This window comes from Xiphophorus hellerii, chromosome 2 (genome assembly GCF_003331165.1).
Source record: "Xiphophorus hellerii strain 12219 chromosome 2, Xiphophorus_hellerii-4.1, whole genome shotgun sequence".
NCBI classification, from domain to species: Eukaryota; Metazoa; Chordata; class Actinopteri; order Cyprinodontiformes; family Poeciliidae; genus Xiphophorus; species Xiphophorus hellerii.
In genome coordinates, this window is record NC_045673.1 from 13719260 (window position 1) to 13737931 (window position 18672).

At 41.7% G+C, this 18672-nt stretch overlaps 1 protein-coding gene across 1 annotated transcript; it reads left to right on the plus strand.

Moving 5' to 3' along the window:
• Window positions 1-77: 77 nt before the first annotated feature.
• On the plus strand, window positions 78-18421 carry LOC116729195 (DENN domain-containing protein 5B-like). The gene is given in 23 exon segments (XM_032577571.1): window positions 78-382; window positions 4847-4956; window positions 5504-6016; window positions 6018-6225; window positions 6768-6796; window positions 6798-6956; window positions 8990-9499; window positions 9589-9820; window positions 10796-10946; window positions 11264-11351; window positions 11431-11550; window positions 11642-11794; window positions 11877-11955; window positions 12042-12117; window positions 12217-12345; window positions 13396-13517; window positions 13791-13936; window positions 14712-14833; window positions 15572-15756; window positions 15901-15983; window positions 16326-16452; window positions 16577-16751; window positions 17175-18421. Coding segments are annotated over 23 exon segments (3855 nt in total). The 5' UTR covers window positions 78-270; the 3' UTR covers window positions 17401-18421.
• Window positions 18422-18672: the final 251 nt, after the last annotated feature.

The following is an 18672-nucleotide window of genomic DNA, read 5'->3' on the forward strand; positions in this document are numbered from 1 at the left end:
CTTTCCTTCCTCCCACTCCTCCTCTTCCTCTCTCTCTCTCTCTCTCCTCCCACCCAACCTTCCTCCTCCTCCTCCTCCTCCTCTTTCTGTGAACAAACGTGATGACCATCACTGGATCATCCGGACTCCATCACAGTCAGAGAGCGGATCTCAGAGTTCACAGCGGGGAGACATTTCGGATTATGAGCCCGGTCCACTATGAAAACCCGCAGCGTTAGGCGCAAGTAGAAGAAGAGAAACCCGCAGCTGTCACCCCATCAACGCGTCGACATGAACGGGACTGCAGCTGCCACGGGCGGGTCGGCTTCTTGCCGCTTCGCCCACTACTTTGTCGTGTGTGGAGTGGACACTGAGACGGGCCTGGAGCCGGACGATGGAGCGGGTAAATACGCCAGACTTCATTTCAAACATGGTTACATAAATAAGATGCCATTTTCAGTAGGGCTCATTTGGGCTTAAAATCTGTTTTCTGTCTGCAGTGTTGAGAATTTTATGTGTGGATGCCCTATTTTGCGAAGGAAATATGTCAATGTTTATGTAACAAATATTCAGAATCCCTCTCACACAGTGCTTTTTAAAATATCCCTACATGTTTCAAAATGTCTAGAAATCAGAAACTCTACTGGATCTGAATCAGTTTGCATGGATTTACAGTGACAGTTCATTTCTGTTTTTTATTCACGTCCTTTTGTCTGACCCTGCTTGAGGAAAACAAGGCGCAGTACTCCTCATATTTTCATCACATTTCCAAAACAGCAGTGTGTTGGAGGAATCCAGAATATGCCTCAGTTTTCTGCAAGTCATCCAGTTAATCACACCTGAATCAGGAACAGTAGAGAACAGACAAAACAACATCCTGTCCGGCACATTAAAGCTGGAACACAGCTGGAGAATCGAGGCCAGGAGGTTCAGGGTTCAGGCAGGATGAGCGACACCGTCCGGATCGTTCTGTTCTCAGCAGATAATAATCCATGTTGTCGCTTCTTTGCATCTATTTGACGCAAACCTGGAATTTTATCATCTAAACCAAATTAGTTTTGGGCAGATTAGGATGGGAAAAGGAGGTGGTTGGTTGGCAGAAGCAGTGGAGGACATGTTCTGATTATCTTCTGGTTGCTGATGTTCTGCCTGCGTCCTGAAGCCTTTGTAAGGAAACAGAACCGAGTGTGTTAAATAAGCCAAACGTCACTTCCAGGTTGTAGTTCTGGAGCAGCAGGCAATAGTCACACCCCGTCGTCCTCTCCTTCTCTCTGTTAGACTCATTTAGAGCAACTCCTCAGGGGGAGAAGGTAGCTATGACATGACAGTTTTGGTGCCAAGTCGTTAATGTAACACAAGCTGGTTCTCAATTATGGAAAAACACTTATCAGTTTGGATCACTGTTGCTATCAGCATTAAAAAGCAACATGTACATTCTTTCCAGATAAAATGTTTCTGTTTGTATTCTTACAAATTTCATGTTCAAGTTAAGGTATCGTTTCTTTCCACAAGTGTCTGATCATACAGCAGCACAGTATCCTAAAATCTGAGAATTATTACTAAATGTAGATAAGAAAACAGGTAAAAAGTGACCAATCACAGACATCTGGTCCAAAGAAGGTGTCAGGTTTAACACCTATTAAAGACAAATTAAACAAACACAGAAAAGACAAGAGAGTTAGATTAGAGTTAGACAATTTACCTAACAGAAGGCAACTTCTGCTTTGAGTTTAAAAGCTACAAATTAACTCATCTTGGGTTTTATCATTCTGCAAGACACACTTGTAGTCTGCTAAGGGATCTGATTTATTAGTCTTTAATGGTACATATGGCTGAGTATTATCCTAACAACAGATATACTGTACAACCCATGTTGTCCAACAATTACACCAAGAAAAGCTTACATTAGATTGGATTGGTCTGAACACACAGCCCTGTGGTACTACATAGTGCAGATGGAAGATTTATTATTAACATTGACTGGAATCTGTCAGATAAATATAATCTAAACCAGCCTGTGGGTGAAATTCTTGTTAAATGCTGCCTTAATGCTGCGTTCAAAGGCAGGAAGTGGGGACATTACCACGGGCAACTGAGGAGGAAAAGCAACAGGACACCACCAGTAGACTAATTTTAAACCCGATATGTTTTATAGGTAGTGTAGTCTTGTCAGAATAATAAAAATAGTAATCATTCGCAGTATTCCATATTTACAGTCAACCAAACAATTTGTGTTTTCCATATTGTGAAAATCACAGGGACAAAATAATTGGACGAATCATTAGTTTTTGTCAACTACAATGGAGCCCAAATACAAACTGAAATGCATATTTAATTTTAATGCACAACCTTTGAATAATGCACAGCTCTGCTGCAGATTTCTCCAAGCTCTGACTAACCCGTCGGTCTACCCCCCTGCTGTGAGTGACCATCCCAGTTGGTTGTACATCTGAGCTCCCCCAATCTGCTTATGTAACAGCCTGCAGGCCGGGGGGCTCTGCTCCTTTCAAGGGATTTCTGTCCGTCATGTTTTTGTCCCTTTACACGCATAATCTAGAGACCCAACTCTTAAAAACCGTGCTCACCTGTCTTGTTCGAGCCAGAATGAGGTAATACTGTATCTCCTTTTGTGTGTTGGTGTAATTAGTGAAAGCTCACCAGGAGACAATCTGCTCTTGTTAGCTCCTCAATAGATGCCTCTGTGTTTTCTGCAGCCTAATCAAATTTCACATGACGCTGCCTGTTGGAATGCTGGACGGCCGAGGCTTCGGCCCGGTGGCGGTCACAGAGGGGGGAGGGATGACATCAGTGCAGCAGGGTGAGATCTCCCTGGCCGAATGGAGCTGCTTTAAAATGTAAAGCTGACTGCAGAGAGATGCCACCATTTGTCTAATAATAGAGCTGATGCTGGTGTGCAGAAAATCCAGCTTGAGTTAAATATATTCTGAGACATGGTGCTAATCTCTTTAAAAAAAAGAGCAAAAATAACCCCTCCAAATTATATCTGTTTTATTTGCTGGACGGGATAAATATGTAATTCACTCAATGCTTTTTGTCATTTTAATCTTCTTCCTTTTCTAATGTTTTTCTTCTTATGTAAGATTTTATTATTCTGAGTTATGCCCACAATTATTCTGTACAAAAACAAAACTGAGGCAAAGTGAAAATATATTCTTGCACTGTAAAAAATATATCGTCTTTTTGTTACAATAAAATGACACACTAAGTATTTTTATTGGAATATTAGAGTAGATCGACATAATTAGTGAATAACTTCAAACTGGAAAGAAAGGAATAGATGAGTTTTATAGAGTTTTTCAAATAGGAAATATATAAAAATTACTGCCTCTTTACTCTGATGCCCCTGAATAAAATCCTGAACATAGTTTTCTGGTGTATAATCTAAGAAAAGACCAAAGGCAGAGATCTGCAGCTCAGCTAAGAGAATTTTATTTTTGCTCCTGAAATCTGTTGTTTATGGCGAAGTGAAAAGAAACAAAAGAAAGCCATAAGAAGTCATGTTTACAGATGTTCACAAGCAGGGACAAGGCAAGCACTTTCTCAAAAAAATAAAACCCCGAAAACCCTGCATCACTTTTCTTCCAGTTTCCAATTAATAAGTACATTCTGTTGATTCATCACATTGAAATCTAAATACAAATTTTAATAGCAATGTGAGAAAATGTGGAAAAGCGGTGAAAAACAGTTTTGGAAGACACTGTATGTGTTTGTATGTATATAGGAGAGCTGGTGATTACAGCCCGACAGAAACAGATATTTACTCCTTCACTGAAACACTAAAACAAACCTCCTTCCTGTGTTGCTCTGACACACAGGCCAACACATAAACGTGTTCCTCACGTCGCCTGCGCCGCCTCCTCTGTGGGGATGTGTATCAGGACTCTAGTGGGTTTTAAGTGTGCCAGCTAAAGGTGACGTAACTGATGACAAGCGCAAAAAGCTTTTTTTATATTTTATTTATTTTTTATTGGCTGTCTTCAAAGCCGGAGCGGAAATGGATGCCATGGAAACACGGTGTCTTTCTCTGAGCTCCCTCTCCGTTTGGTACCGTAGGTAAAGAACCCCGACGCCCCCCTTTTCTCATTGTTGCCTCCCTCTTACCAGACTGACTCAGTCTAACTGTGAAGCGGTTCTCTCTTATTTTTTTTTTTTTTGCTCCAGTGCTGCAGTTTCCTGTCTCAGGTTGCTGTGCGTCATTTTGTAGGCAGGTGAGGTGGATGTTTCTGAACGATGAAGCAAGTGCGTCACATCTCACAGCAGACAGGAGGATGTTACGTTGCCATTAGAAGCTGCTGTGCTTCTTGCACCTCAATTATGTAATTAAACGGGCTGGAGTTTTTATGATAGGCACTTTTTAAAATAAAAAATATACTACTGGAAAGTGGAAGAAAAATGGAAGCATTTTGGTTTATTAGTCACCCTGACCAGCATAAATCTACTGCATTACCTCTTTTCAGCCAAGTGTGTGTATGAATATATAAAATATTCTGTTTATGCACAAGCGTCACTCTGAGAAAGCACAGAAATTTCTGCTGCAGAGCATAGAGGAGGAACATTTCTTTCCCCCATCCTTTTCCCCCATCTATCCATCTGTCTGTCTGTCTTCATGTTAATGAGTTACATAATCTTTACTAGGGACCTTCCTCTATATTCACAGCAGCATTGTCCTTGCTGTCAACAAGAATTAAACTTGGTGTCCTTTCTGCACCAGAAAAGGGTGTCCTGTCTGAGTTCTGTCATGCTCCAATCTGTCCTGTTTTCTTTCCTGATTCAGCACAAATCAAGGACAGATATTTTTCTTGCACTGTTATAAAAACAGCCTTCCACCTTCCCTCCGTCTGTTCAGGTGAGAGCTTCGAACAAAGCCCCATCCGGCGGTCCTTCAAGTCAAAGGTTCTGGTGCATTACCCGGAGAACATGGACAGGAACCCCTTCAACAAGGACGCTGTCAACATGGTGAGATGTCTGATGGGTTTGCCTTGCACAGTGGAGGCAGATCGCTGTCGTCATCACAATGTCAATGTTAGCAACTCTGCAATCTAAAAGGACTACTTGGGTGTAATGTTAAGTTGGGTATCTTTATCAAAGTTTTCATGAATGCTAGTGAAATATTAGGTGCCCTTCTTTAGTAAGATGAACAACCTTTCTCAATTGTCTCCAAAAATAAAACCCTGATAACCTTTAACCCAGAAAATACCACGTAAAGAATTAAAAAACAAAATAACTGAAATAAATGGTAACTCTTAAATGTAGATAATGACAGAAAACTGTCTGTGAAATAAAACTATAAGTAAGGTAACATCTTGGGTGTGTTTTAGGATGAATCCTATGAAGCACAAAGGTTATCAAAACTTGTAGAGCTGCAATAAAGTTAAATCAATAAATGTGCCTGCAACATAACTTAAAAAACTGTTCATGACCAATGTGAGCCAGTAAAAAGTCACTCAGATTTCAGTTTTAACTTTAAGCTTTTGTCTAATTCTGCTGCTTTCTGTGCTTCCAGCTCTGCCTGCCCAGAGGTCTGTCCTTCCGCACACAGGCGGACAGCCTCGACCCGCAGTTCCACTCTTTCACCGTCACCTCTGACGACGGAACGCGCTCCTACGGCTTCGTTCACACCTTCTACGAGGAGGTGACTAGTCCTCAGATTATCACCGCCATGCAGACTCTCTATCAGATGCACCATGTGGAGCACCACTCCTCTTCGTCAGCCTCCTCGCCTTCTTCCTCCACGTCCTCCTCCGCTTCCACGCCCTCCACCTCCAGCATGGACTCTCTCGCCAGCAGCTTGGAGGAGTCGGACGCAGAGTCTTTGACGTCTGGAGTTTCTGGCTGCCTGGGCTGCGTGGGCTCCTTTGATGCAGCGCGTGACACCCTGTACGTGTCCAAAGCCCTCTGCCTCATCACGCCACTCCCGTTCTTGCAAGCTTCACGACAGTTTCTGGCTCAACTGCACCAGGCTGTGACATCCCAGATGGCTCCACCTCTTCCTCTAGAGAGCTACGTCTACAACATTCCTGTACGAGGTGCCCCTGCCTCCACCCGGACGCTCCCTGAGGTTCCATGGGGTGCAGGGGCCCATCGTGTGCCAGCGGCCCGGGCCTGGGGAGCTTCCCCTGGGAGACTATCCTCTGGGAGAGGCTTTCTCTCTGCTGGGTGTGGACAATATGGTTAAACTACTTACCTGTGCTCTGCTGGAAACCCAAGTCCTGCTGTACTCAAAAGGTAAATGAATAAGTCAGTTTGCAGTATTTCATTTTGATAATATTGGAAAAACTAAAACCCAGAACAGGTTAATTTATCTGCTTGTCTTCAGCGATTTTATTTATGCCTATCGGAAAGTTGCAAGCAAACACTGAAAATCTAAGCATTTTGTTTTTATGTGTTACTTTGAAAAGTACAATATTTTGACGTAGCTGGAGCTCAAGTTTCATAGAACTAGACTGCCAGATGTAAGAAAAGAGGCAATGCTGAAATGTTATTGAGTGAAAGTCACAAACTTTCATTACACCTTGGGATCACAAGGCAGAAATGCATTAGTTTGATGAAATAGAACTAAAGTTGTCTTAGAAAAACTTAGTTTCACAGTAATTCAGTAATAAATGCTCACAGTTACATAAGGTAAGATACTGGCTGTTCATAACTTGTCAGCAGACCCCTACTCCATTATTTATAATATTTGGTCTAAAGCGTTACAGCAGTAACTTTTATGGGTTTATTAAGGTGGACTAATCTATGCTAACAGATTTTGTCTTTCTGCTCCTCAGACTACCAGCGTTTGATGATGGTGGCAGAAGGGCATCACCACTTTGCTGTTCCCATTCCAGTGGCAGCACATCTACCTGCCCATCATCTCTACTCCCCTGCATCACCTCCTCGATGCTCCAGTGCCTTTCCTGATGGGCATCCAGCACAGAAACGGAGCTCAGCGATCCTCGCTTCACCTTCCACATGAGGTAAAAAGGAGGCTTCAAGCCTGTTCAACTTTTTCACCTCTTGGAACTTTACAAACCCCAACCTCTGAGTATTTTATTGGGATTTATTTGAGACACCAAAACAAAGTGCCCCCAGAACAGGTTTTCTGGTATAAGTACTTCAAGAGACTTACATTTTTCGTATTTTTTTCTTTGCAAAATATCTCAAATTCTGTCAAAATTACATGGAGGATAATGGCATTTTTCCTGTCTTTTCACAGGTTATCAGTTTGATTTTGGCCTAAGCTTTGACTAGGCCATTCTAACTCATAAATATGCTTTGTATTTCTGGCTGTATGTGTATCATCCTTGTCCTGTTTGAAGGTGAAATTCCTTCCCACTCTCAATTCTTTGTTTCCTCTAGCAGGTTTCCTTCCATCTCTGTCTTTCCATCTGTATTTCTGCCCTCCCCAGGTTTCACCTGGAAAACGTGCTAAGCCCGGTACTTGAGGCGCTAGAGCAGTCATCCAGCTGGCTGTCATGTTTTTGAGTTAAAAAAATGTTTAAAGTTTACAGGAAATTTGAAAATATTACTTGATAGTTATGCATTTTTATAAGACTGGAAGATTAATACCCAAACACCAACTATAAAGTCTTAAAAAAGACAATAATTAAAAAAACCTAAGATAAATTAACAATCCTAAGCCTGGTGGAGGCACAAGTAAAGCCTGGTGACCCGCCAGGCTTATAATACACCGAGGGGAAACCCTGCTGCCTGAAGAAAAACATCCCTGCAGCATGTTGCTGCCACCAAATCGGCATATTTGCTTTTTTGTAAAGTATTCTTGTTCAAGCTCAGATTAGACGGAGCATGTCTGCAAACAGCAATTAGCTATTTCTTATCGGATTTACTTTGACTAGATCATCCTAATACTAAGGGTATCAGATTAAATGTGGTTAAACAATAATACAGGATATCCTTTTCAGATTTTTATCAGTCATAAAAATTGAAAATCAAGTATTGATTTCTTTCCATTTCACAATTATGAACTACATTGTGTTGGTCTTTACATAAAACTGCGAATGAAAACAATTATCTTTATGATTAAAAGTGAAAATGTGTGGAAAAAATGTAAATATCTTAAAAGCATTGGAATTGTATGACTAGAGAATCAGCTAATGTGTCAACTAGCCACAATTTCAGGGTTCCTATATATTCCTAAGGATCTAGAAATGTTTAAAATGAGGCATTCTCGCAGCCTTTTCCAGATCAGATATTTGCTCCATGCAGCAACTCCCCCCGCTCCCCGCCTGTGATTGGCTCTTCACAATCCCTCGGAGCTGTCCTCAATTCACATCCTCGCCTGCATCCGAGATCGCTTTATGCTGCATGAATGTCTCGCTGAATCCTTTTTGAAGTCACTCTGGCCCAGAAAGGAGGCCGCAGTAAGACGGCTCCGGGGGATGAAAGCAGAAATGAAGAGCCTGGCAAATCCATAATAATGGGCTTTACTGGATAATTCATGCAAATGAGAGGCTGTCTAGTTTTTTTTTTAAATATCATGAATCATACAAGTTTGGGTGTTTTTGAGCTGAAAGTGTTGGGCCAACAAACAGGGAAATTGTGTTTCCCTGTTTGTTGCTCACATAATGAAGTGAAGGCTGGGAGGATGATGCTGTTGACTGCGACTCTTCAGTGCTTCTCCCTGCATCCCTCAGGGTTTAACCGTCGGCCTCAGGTCACTGCTGAAGGTTGCATTGCTGCTGACTGCTGCTTACAGAGGCAGTTTTTTAAATCCCCGCCTGTCTTTTCTTATTCTTTAGGAAATGTGCGCTCAGCAGATTTATGGATTTTATCGCACAAGTTTCTTATTGTTAGAGGCTGACAGAAATATTGTCCACAGTGTCTCCTGTTGCGGAGATAATCCCTCAAATGATTCAATCTCTGTAGCAAGAATGAATTAATGACATTTCTTCATCTCACAGCCTAATTGGAGCTCAGCCACTTTATCTACACGATGTAAATCTGACTGGTTAACCCTATTATGCTCTGCTTGTGTTTTTCTGCTCCCCAGGCCAATCTGTGTTTTGTGGACATTGACAGCCACTGCGTGGAAGCGCCGGAGGACCTGCCCCAGTTCCCAGATCAGACCGAGCTCATACAGGAACTGAGTGAGGTGCTGCTAAGTTTTGGGCTCCCTCCACGGGGAGGAGTGACGGCGACGACCACCACAGGCTCCACATCGTCGTCGCCACGCCTGAGTAGCCTGGTGCTGGAGGACCTGATGGAGGACCGGAGGAACGGGAACCTCGGAGGAGAAGAGCTGGCGGTGCTGGAGCGGCTCCAGGCTCTGGCGAGGAGATGCGGAGGAGGAAAAGTTTCAGAGGGAGGAAAGACACTGGGACACGTGTTTGAGGAGGAAGAGGAAGAGTTGAAGGCTGCAAAATTAAATATTCAGCTGAGGGAGGTGTTCGCCGTTCGTTTCGCCGCCATTTTTGGCAGGTATGAGGACTTTATTGTCAACAGCGCTATGGATTTGGACTCGTGGTTGAACAATAGAGATGGCACCTGCAGCTTTGACAAGGTACTTGAGCAGATTCCTGACAGCATTGCTGAAACTGAAGCTTGCGTCTCGTTCAGTCGCTAAAATCTAGTTGCCTTCATTGTTTTTAGGGTTCATTCCTCTCAGTTCAGCCAGCAGCCCACTTGTACTTCTTGTCCCGATTCCTGGAGACCTCCATGTTTTCCTCCTTTGTTGATGGGAAGGTTGTCTCCCGCTGGGTGGACAGAGAGCCGCTGCAGCAGCTGTTTGACGGTCGCATGGAGCGAGAACGACTTTACGACATAAGCGATGAGGAGTCCCGGAACCGTCCTTACAGGAAGTGCACCACGCTCTTTGAGTCAGGTACTGTGAGGGAATAAAGTGATTAAATGCATTATTCTCTTAAAATAACCTTTCTTACTTATTTAATGCCCCTACAATGTATGGGGTAGGTCATTTAAGTAAAAAATTAACTCAAAGAAATGCATTATTATAAAGGTAAAGAAAATGAAACATGATTTATTTTTGTTTTTTGCTAATGAAAACATGAAAGCTTCCAGAATCATTGCTTTGTTGAATCGCTTTTTGCTCAAATTACAGTGATGAGTCTTGTTGCTATTAGCTTTGTGTATTTAGAGAGTAAAAGAGCTCAAACTCTGTCAAACTGGATGGTCGGCATCTGTGAACATCCTTTTGCCAACCCTTACAACACATTCTCAATTGACTTTTGGTTTAAACTTTGATTAGGCCATTCTAAAAGCCTGGATACAAACACATTTTCAGATTTTTATTTGTAGAACAAATGGCCTTATTGTCATGGGTCTGTCACTTTAAAATCCTAAAAAATACATTGAAGATTGTCTTTCCAATGTGACTGAAAGAGGTGTGAATCCTTTATATTTTGATGTGTATAACGGCTGATGACAGAAGTGCAAGTTAAAGAGCCTAATGTCCAGTTTTTATCATTCCATCTATCAATATTAGTGGGATACATTGATGGAGCGATAGGAGCAAAACGGAGTGTCGTAGTCTTTTTTGTTTCTTGTATTTGTCAAAAAATACATTTTTACTTAAATTAGTGATTCACTTTTCCTAACATTGTCTGAGTGGCATGTTGATTGTCTTCTATAAGCAGAGCAATGTTTTTCTTTCGTTTGGTTGGTTTCCCCTGTAGCACCTGCATCAAATACAGCATGCTCCGACTTGTTTCAGCTTTACTCCACAAACCGCATTGTTTTCATTCCCATATCACATATTTTTTTGCTTGTTTTGTTTTGAACATAGCGCGAGTTTGTTTGTTGAGTGCTGACGCTGTTTTGCATCTTTTTGTTCTTGCAGCTCAGGCCATCGAGCGCAGGCTGCTGAAGACGGACCACACGGCCATACACCCCCACCTGCTGGACATGAAGATCGGGCAGGGCCGGCATCACCCGGGATATTTCCCCAGACTGCAGGCCGACGTGCTTGCACAGGCACACAACACACACAAGTGAGACTTTGGTTCCTTCTGGCAGTCGGTTGGACTTAAATGGGCTAAAAAGGAAGGAGACACTGGAAACGTATCAAGTTTTAACATGGAAAATTTGCTTAAACAAAGTTTAGTTCTAAAAATAATCCCATAGAAAACAGGTGCAGGAGAGCTGGGAAATCAGCAGTTTGATTGTTGATGAACAACATGAGAGTTTTCTCCATTAGCTACATAGAAACACATCACTATTTATGCTCAAACAAACATGGTCTAAGTAAAAATGTATGCAGGTTTATCCATTTTAAGCAGTAGATTTTATTATTTTCTGTGTCCTCCAGGTATTCCAGTCGCATCACAGCTTCACGCAGGACTGAACCCAGAAGGAGTGTTGCTGATCACTCTGGCACCGACAGTGAACCTAAACAGGTACTGACACACACAGCTACGCATACAGGCCTCAAAAGCTGCATCATTTGCCTACAAGGTCATTTTCTTTGTTCCATAGAAACACGCATCCACAAGGAGAGCCTTCAGACAGACGAAACTCCTCGACCCGTCGCCTCAAGCCGTCTCTCTGACTCACAGAGAGTTTGTCGATGGGCTCTTGAGTGAGTGTCGTCTGAAGGTGAGCACTCTCATTCTCTGAATGGATGGAGGTTGATCATTTTTTTAAACAACACATCGGAGAGTTTATTCCTACTTTTTGTGCTTTTCAGACTAAGCGGATGCTGAAGGAGAGGATGGGGAAAGAGTGTGTGGAGCTGGGTCAGGGAGAAGCAAACATCACCGGCCTTCAGGAAAACACTCTCATCCACGGTTTGTGCGATCTGCTGGAGAGGACCTGGGGCCACGGCCTGCAGATCAAACAGGTGAGAAGTAACATCTGAGAGACCTCACACATGACGCATCTCGCAGGGCTCTGATGGAGATGAATGTGTTTGTGATGAACAGGGAAAGTCGGCAATCTGGTCCCATCTGCTGCACTACCAGGCTGCTCAGGACAAGATGGAAGCACCTGCTGATGTACCAGGTTAGAGCAGCACAACGTCACTGTTGTTCCTTCTTTTTGTGTGTGTGCAAGTATTTGATTAAGAGGTTTCCTGTGTTTTTGTTCAGGCTCTAACAGCTTGGACCAGAGGCTGTCTGATGACGGCCCTTTGCTCCTGAGAGGGTCGCTAATTCAGGACATGAGGTATTAAAAACAGAAATGTTTCACTATAAAAAGGAAATCCTGGAATTTGTTCAGACTTCTCATTCATACATTTACTTTAAAAAAAAAAAAAAAATTCAGGTTTATCCAAACCATGAGAGACGATCTGTCTGAGGTGGGCCAGGCCAGGGCTTGGATCCATCTGGCTCTGGAGAAGAAAATGCTGTCCCAACACCTGAAAGAGCTGCTGACGAACCCGGAGCTGCTCAGGTCTCAGTTTACTGATCTTTATTAGCCTGACATGAAATGATCCAGATCAGTTATAGAACAAGTGTTTTTAGTACTTTTTGTTAAGAAGCACATCAAATAAACTAAACTGATTAAAAATGGCTATAATAATGACCTGTAGGATTATGAACACCTACCTAATTGATGAATTGTTTCTAACAAACTATGCACAGAATTTAACGTAGTGGTGACACAACAACAGTGAAGAGGGAGAAGCTAAAATATGGTAATTCCACTTGTCATATAATAGGAACGTTGCAGTAAGTCTTTTGAATTTTACGCCATGTAAGTGTAATTTTTTGCATTTAGTTTACATACATAATAGTTTAACAAGAACCTTTAAATCTGCTAGAAAGCACTAAATCAAGGATCTGCAACCTTCATGAGCACATAGGGCCACAAAGCCTACGTGGCGCTTTGAAAAAGATAAGCTTATAAATTTTGTACAGCTTCATATTATCAAAATTTTTTTTCATTTGTAGTTAAATTAAAACTTAAAATTTGTTTTAGGTTTTAGAAATATGGAGTGTCCAAAACAAAACATTTTCTTGAAGAGAATTTTCTATCTTAATCAAATTTTAAGAGAAAAGTTTGTCGTTGGGAGTCTAATGACAATAAAACAAAAGCACTTAAGAAGCAACATACATCTCAGACCCTCTGAAATAAAAGGTTCATAACAAGCTGGTACTCAACCAGCGTTAATGTATTACAGTCGGTTTATTTAGTACTTTCTCACTGGAAGAGGTTCAGTACTCTGCAATGGTTCAACCAAGTTTAATTAAACCCATTTTTTCAGTTTGTTAGTCTTTTATATGTATATTAAGATAAAACCTTTTAAGTTGTGAACTTGGCCTAAAGGCATTCAAGAGGAAACCTGTCCATTTTGGCCCAGTTGGATTTGTTTCTTCTATTTACGGTATTAACCATGAGCCAAAAACTGGCCTGTCTGCTGTTTCCTTACACTTTTACCATCAATCTCCTTTATTTTTCCTGCATCTTGTCTGAGTTTTTATTTTTCTGCTCCCCTGACAGGCAGCTGTATAAGCCTCATGCATTCCTGCTCTGTGAGGAAGAGCGAGAACAGTTTCTGTACCACCTGCTCTCCCTCAACACTGTGGACTATCTCTGCTTTACCCGCACCTTCACCTCCATCAGTAAGTCCCGTTAAACCTGACATGCAGCAGAATTTACTGCCACTCCCGTTACACTGAAGGACACAGAAAGAGACCAGTTCTGAGCTCTGGGTTGAACTTTACGATGTCCATCTCCACCCATCTGGCTTTATTGCCGTGCCTTTCAGCCAGCGTCCTTTTGGGACGTCAAAGATGACACTTTTGAATTTGTTTCAGTGCTGTAAAGATTTATTGAGGAATGTTTAAAAGCATATAAATTGTATTTTGTGTCCTTTTATTTTTTTTCTTCCTTAGGTATTCCGTACCGCGTTGTTATAATTCCCATGAAGAAGCTGAGCATCGCCATGGCAACAGTTAACCCCTGGGTGTGCGTGTCGGGAGAGCTGGGCGATTCAGGAGTTAGACAGATCCCAAAGAATGCACAGGAAATCTTTTTCCAGGTTTGTTCTCACCCCCGTCCTCAAAGCACCCCAGAAAATCAAAATATGTTCACTGCCTGTAACGGCAGAAGTTCAAATGAAATGTTCCATAAATATTTTAATAGGGGTGCAGTAGACGTCAGAGTACTCTGCCAGAATTTCTTTCTTCTGCTTTATTTTCATAATTGCATAACTACTCAACATTTTGACCTTTAAACTTTAATTGTAATCTTTAAAACAGAAGCAGCGGCAATAAAAGCTGTAAGGAGTGCAAACGTGTTGATTGACAATAATTATTCTGTTTTGTGGGTGGAGGTAGTTATAAGTTCAGACTAAAACATTTAATAAAGTAGTGGCACAAACAAAATCTTGTCCAGTACAAAGTAGCATTTTCTGCTGAAACTGACAAATTATATGCTCAGGCAATTATTAGGATAATTACCTTATGCACTACAAGCTCCTAAGAAAGTGTGTTTCTAATTAGGTCTGACTTAAAAACCTGGATTTAAATAATTGGCCAAAAAACTTCTTATAAAGCTGACCAGATATTGTTGGGAGACGTTGAAAAGCACTGGACTAACACGACAGAGTTAAAAACATCAATTTAATTTGATAAAGACGGAAACTTTCAAAACTTAAAAATCTTGAAAAGGAATTAATTTAAATGATTGTATTTTGCCTTGTTACATATTGCTCTTTTTGTTTCACTCCAAATATAGGTACATAAAACGTTTTCCTGCAGCAGGGATTATGCCAGAGCAGGCCTGTTACTCTGTCTCTTTGCTTCTTGTTTCAGAGTAAGAACCTGGGCCGGCTCAGCACGCTGCAGCTGGGAGTGCAGGAGAACTCGGGTCTTCTGGCCAAGTGCCTGATCGACTGCGTGGTGGTTTACAACGAGATCACAGGTCACACCTACAGGTGAGACTCGCCGTCTGGTTTCGTCCCTTCACTGAGCGCTCAGCTCGGTTCTGCTCTCCAGTTCTGATGAAGCTGTGAAACATGTGCAAAAAGCCTTAAAATAAAGTCATCTTCTGTTGGCGCAGCTCAGTCTCATCCTACACATGTGGCAACGTCCAATCTTTAGTTTGAATACATTTATTCATCAGATGGAAAATTCTTGTTACTTTGTAATTTTTACTTCTTATTATTTAATCCATAACTTTGTTTCCTGGGACATAAACATGAGTTAAACACAGTGAACTAGATCCCACATTAATATTAAAATGTAAGAAAAGTGAGCTCAAGTCTCCATAGCAACCATTAGACTCTCCCTACATGCCAACCGGCTGTCCTATCACCACAAAATTACAATTGTTACCTGAAGGTTTGCTAATAACCATGCCTCTGGTAATTTTGTTACAGACTATATAAAACAAAACATTTTGTCCTAACTCTGATGTCAAGAGGTTGAGATTTTCTCAGCGTTTTTCAGTGTTAGATGGATTTATTTTAAGGATCCTCTCTGAACAAAGAGCTGCTCCATCACTTCATAGCATAAAGTAAATCTGCTTTATCCTGCATGCAAGTGCCTAAAAACAAGACGTATAATCATCTCACTAAATAAACTGATTAAAGCAAATTTAGTCATATGATTCTGCATCCGAGGGAGATACAAAAATAAAAAATATGTGAAATAAAACTGTTTTCTTGCTGCAGATTTCCGTGTGGCCGATGGCTGGGGAGAGGCGTGGGTGACGGCAGCCTGGAGAGAGTCCTGATTGGTCAGCTGGTGTCTCCTGGAGCGGAGGAGGACGCTGGACGGTGGTCGGGAACTCCTCCAGAGCTGGCGTCTCCGTCTCAGAGCGTAAGAGCAGTGCTGGGATCACTCGGCGGCCGAAGCAGTACGTCACTGACAAAAAGCACATTCTTTAGCACAATGCCTGACCTACTTGTTTGTTTGTGCTGCAACAGCAGATCATGCTCTGGTCTCACCTTTTTCCTCATAAAAACAGTAAAGACGCTCATATTTCTGTGTTTGCCGTCAGGAATGCACTCTGCCGAGGTACAGGAGGACCTGAGGGAGGCGGCCAACAACCTTGTGAAACATTTTCACAAACCTGAGCAGGAGGTGTGTTGCTGTGATAATGTCTTCATGACTGATGCATCAATTTAACGCTGTAGTTCAGTTAAGCTGACAGGCTGGTTAACTCACAGAGGAGTAGAAATCCTGGACGTGTTATTTCCCGCCTGAACGCGCTTCATTACCTCCATCAGTCAGCCTGGTTTTTTCATGTGTCTAGGAGGAAAATGCCACTTCTCTCCAGAGACATAAATAAATCTGGATTGATCTGGAAGTTAATTAAGACATCATTACTGCAGATGGGTTTTAGTTTGGATAAGAGTCGTTTACACTGAGTACAGTTACAGTTTCTTCTGTTGAGCTGCTTTCTTACCATTTCTTCTTCCCCAGAGAGGGAACCTGACAGTGTTGCTATGCGGTGAAGGAGGACTGGTCCTGGCTTTGGAGAAGTTCCTCCTCCACGGGTTCAGGTCCAACCGTCTTTTCCAGAGGAACGTATTTGTTTGGGATTTTGTGGGTAAGCCAGCTCTCCAACTATGAATTTGTGCTTCTGTTTCAATCAGTGGGACTGTTTCATCTTAGGATCCACGCAGCAAACCTGTTATTTTTTCGAACTAAAACTACTAACTTTTTTCCCATAGAAAAAGCAGTGGTTTCTATGGAAACTAATGACCAGATGGGCGACCTGCATGGCTCGACACTACCGAAGAGTCCGCCTTGTGACTCGCTGTGCCGCTACGTCCACGCCATCAATTCTTCCCCCAGGAACATTGGGAAGGAGGGGAAATTTCAGCTGTTTGTCTGCCTGGGGATAAGGTGAGCTGACATTTTTTAAAAACGAAGAGGTCAAATTTTGGCAAAGCAGCCAAATACATGATGACATAAACCATATGATACTCAAAAAAGTCCTGTGATAATGTGTTGCATCCTTTACTTCCCTCTATACTATGTGAGAGACGCTGCATAATCAAGCTATCACTTTCAAATCCTTGAATCCACGTCTGTAGTTTAAAATTTGTCAAAAATATTGCATTAATCAATTACAAATGATCTTTTTAAATTTAAATATGAAGACGGTACATTTCTATGGCTGATGAAAGTCAGATTTTAATGTTTCTACCTGTTAAAAATAATAAAACAAATAGCCAAAGCATGACAGAATCGAATCGGTAAAGTAATGGCTTCTTCATACTGTTTTATTATTATTTTTTCCACCAAACCTGGTTACTGTCTCTGCAGGGACAAACTCCTGTCTCAGTGGTTCCCCCTGCTGGCCGAGTGTCCCCTGACAGCTCGGACGTATGAGGACGGCGCTCTGCTGCGGGACCGGGCCGCCCTGCATTCCCTCTGTCGCATCCTGCAAACCCTCAACGACTTCAGCATCACCCTGGAGGCAGGCGCTGGTCAAAGGGGTTCGAACTCTGACCCTGACGCGGAAAACACGCACCCTGATGAGATGAGATGAAAACTGCGGGAGGGACGAGATGCATTCAGACTCTTACAAAATGTAACTATGATCAAAGTCGTCGGATGAAGACGCAGACTTTTCAAGCACCAAACATATCGCTTTGTTCACTGATGTAAAATGTCTTATATCTGCTCCAGGAAATAGTCCTGTGTTTGTCTACACTGTGAAATTCCTCCGGGAGAGAAGATCAACTCAAACATGCAGAAGATATCTGCTTACATGATCCATCTTATATGACTTTAGATCTACTGTATCTACTCACTGCTGTGTTGCTTGCACTTAAAATCTTAACCTGCATGGCCAGAATCTTTTCGTTTCATTACTTTAGGTGTTGTAATCTGAAGTGTCATTGCTCAGGCCTTATTAACCGTCTTTTATTTGATATCTCAGTAAATATTGTCGTGAAAAGTAATGTTCTCCTTGTATAATTTAAGCATAAACAAATGTTACATGAAGCTCTTGTTATGGTGTCATGTCTGGCCTGTGTCTTGTTTTTTTTTTTTTATTATTTCAGTTTGGAGTCACATGCTAAACAGAGTCTTGCTTATGAAAAACCCCAGTTGGATCCAAGATGGTGTCCTAATTGTGTCACTTCTAGTCCTGTTTGTCCCTCCGTCAGGAATCCTCGTTGCTAATCTCTCTCGTTGTAAATATTTTTGCTTCATCGGATCTCTTAGAATTGCTCCAGCCGTTCATTCCCAATTGTTTTTATTTTTTATTACACATTGATATGTTTTCAGCATCAGTGGGTCCCTCCATAGGCCAGCTTTCTCATGTGAACTACAGACATGCTGTTTATTTGTCTTATGGGAATAACAGAGCACAGGTTTGTTAGAGATGTAAAACGTTAATGTTGCATTTAATTTAACATGTTAAAATGTAATCCTCTGCACTGTCCTGCAAGCACCAGTGTACCCCACTATGACCAAGTCTCTGTCAGTTTAAATACAGATTAGGAAGAGCAATAAGTTATTCATGGTTTGTGCTGTTGAGAAATTAAAGTTATTGACACAGCTGGCATGTTTTGATATGTTATTGTCAACAAATCACGAAACACACAAATCCTGGCATAAAATATGACAGTTTTTGTTGCAAAAGAAATAAAAAAAGAAAATCACAGATATGATACCAACCCTAATTCATAACTCTGAACATTTACAAAACAAAATTTGGCCTCTTTACTGTTCTGGGTTTTTTTTTTTTCTCACTTAAGTGTTTAAGATCATCATAAAACGGTTGTTATGCTATTACCTTTTGTAATTTTTGGGG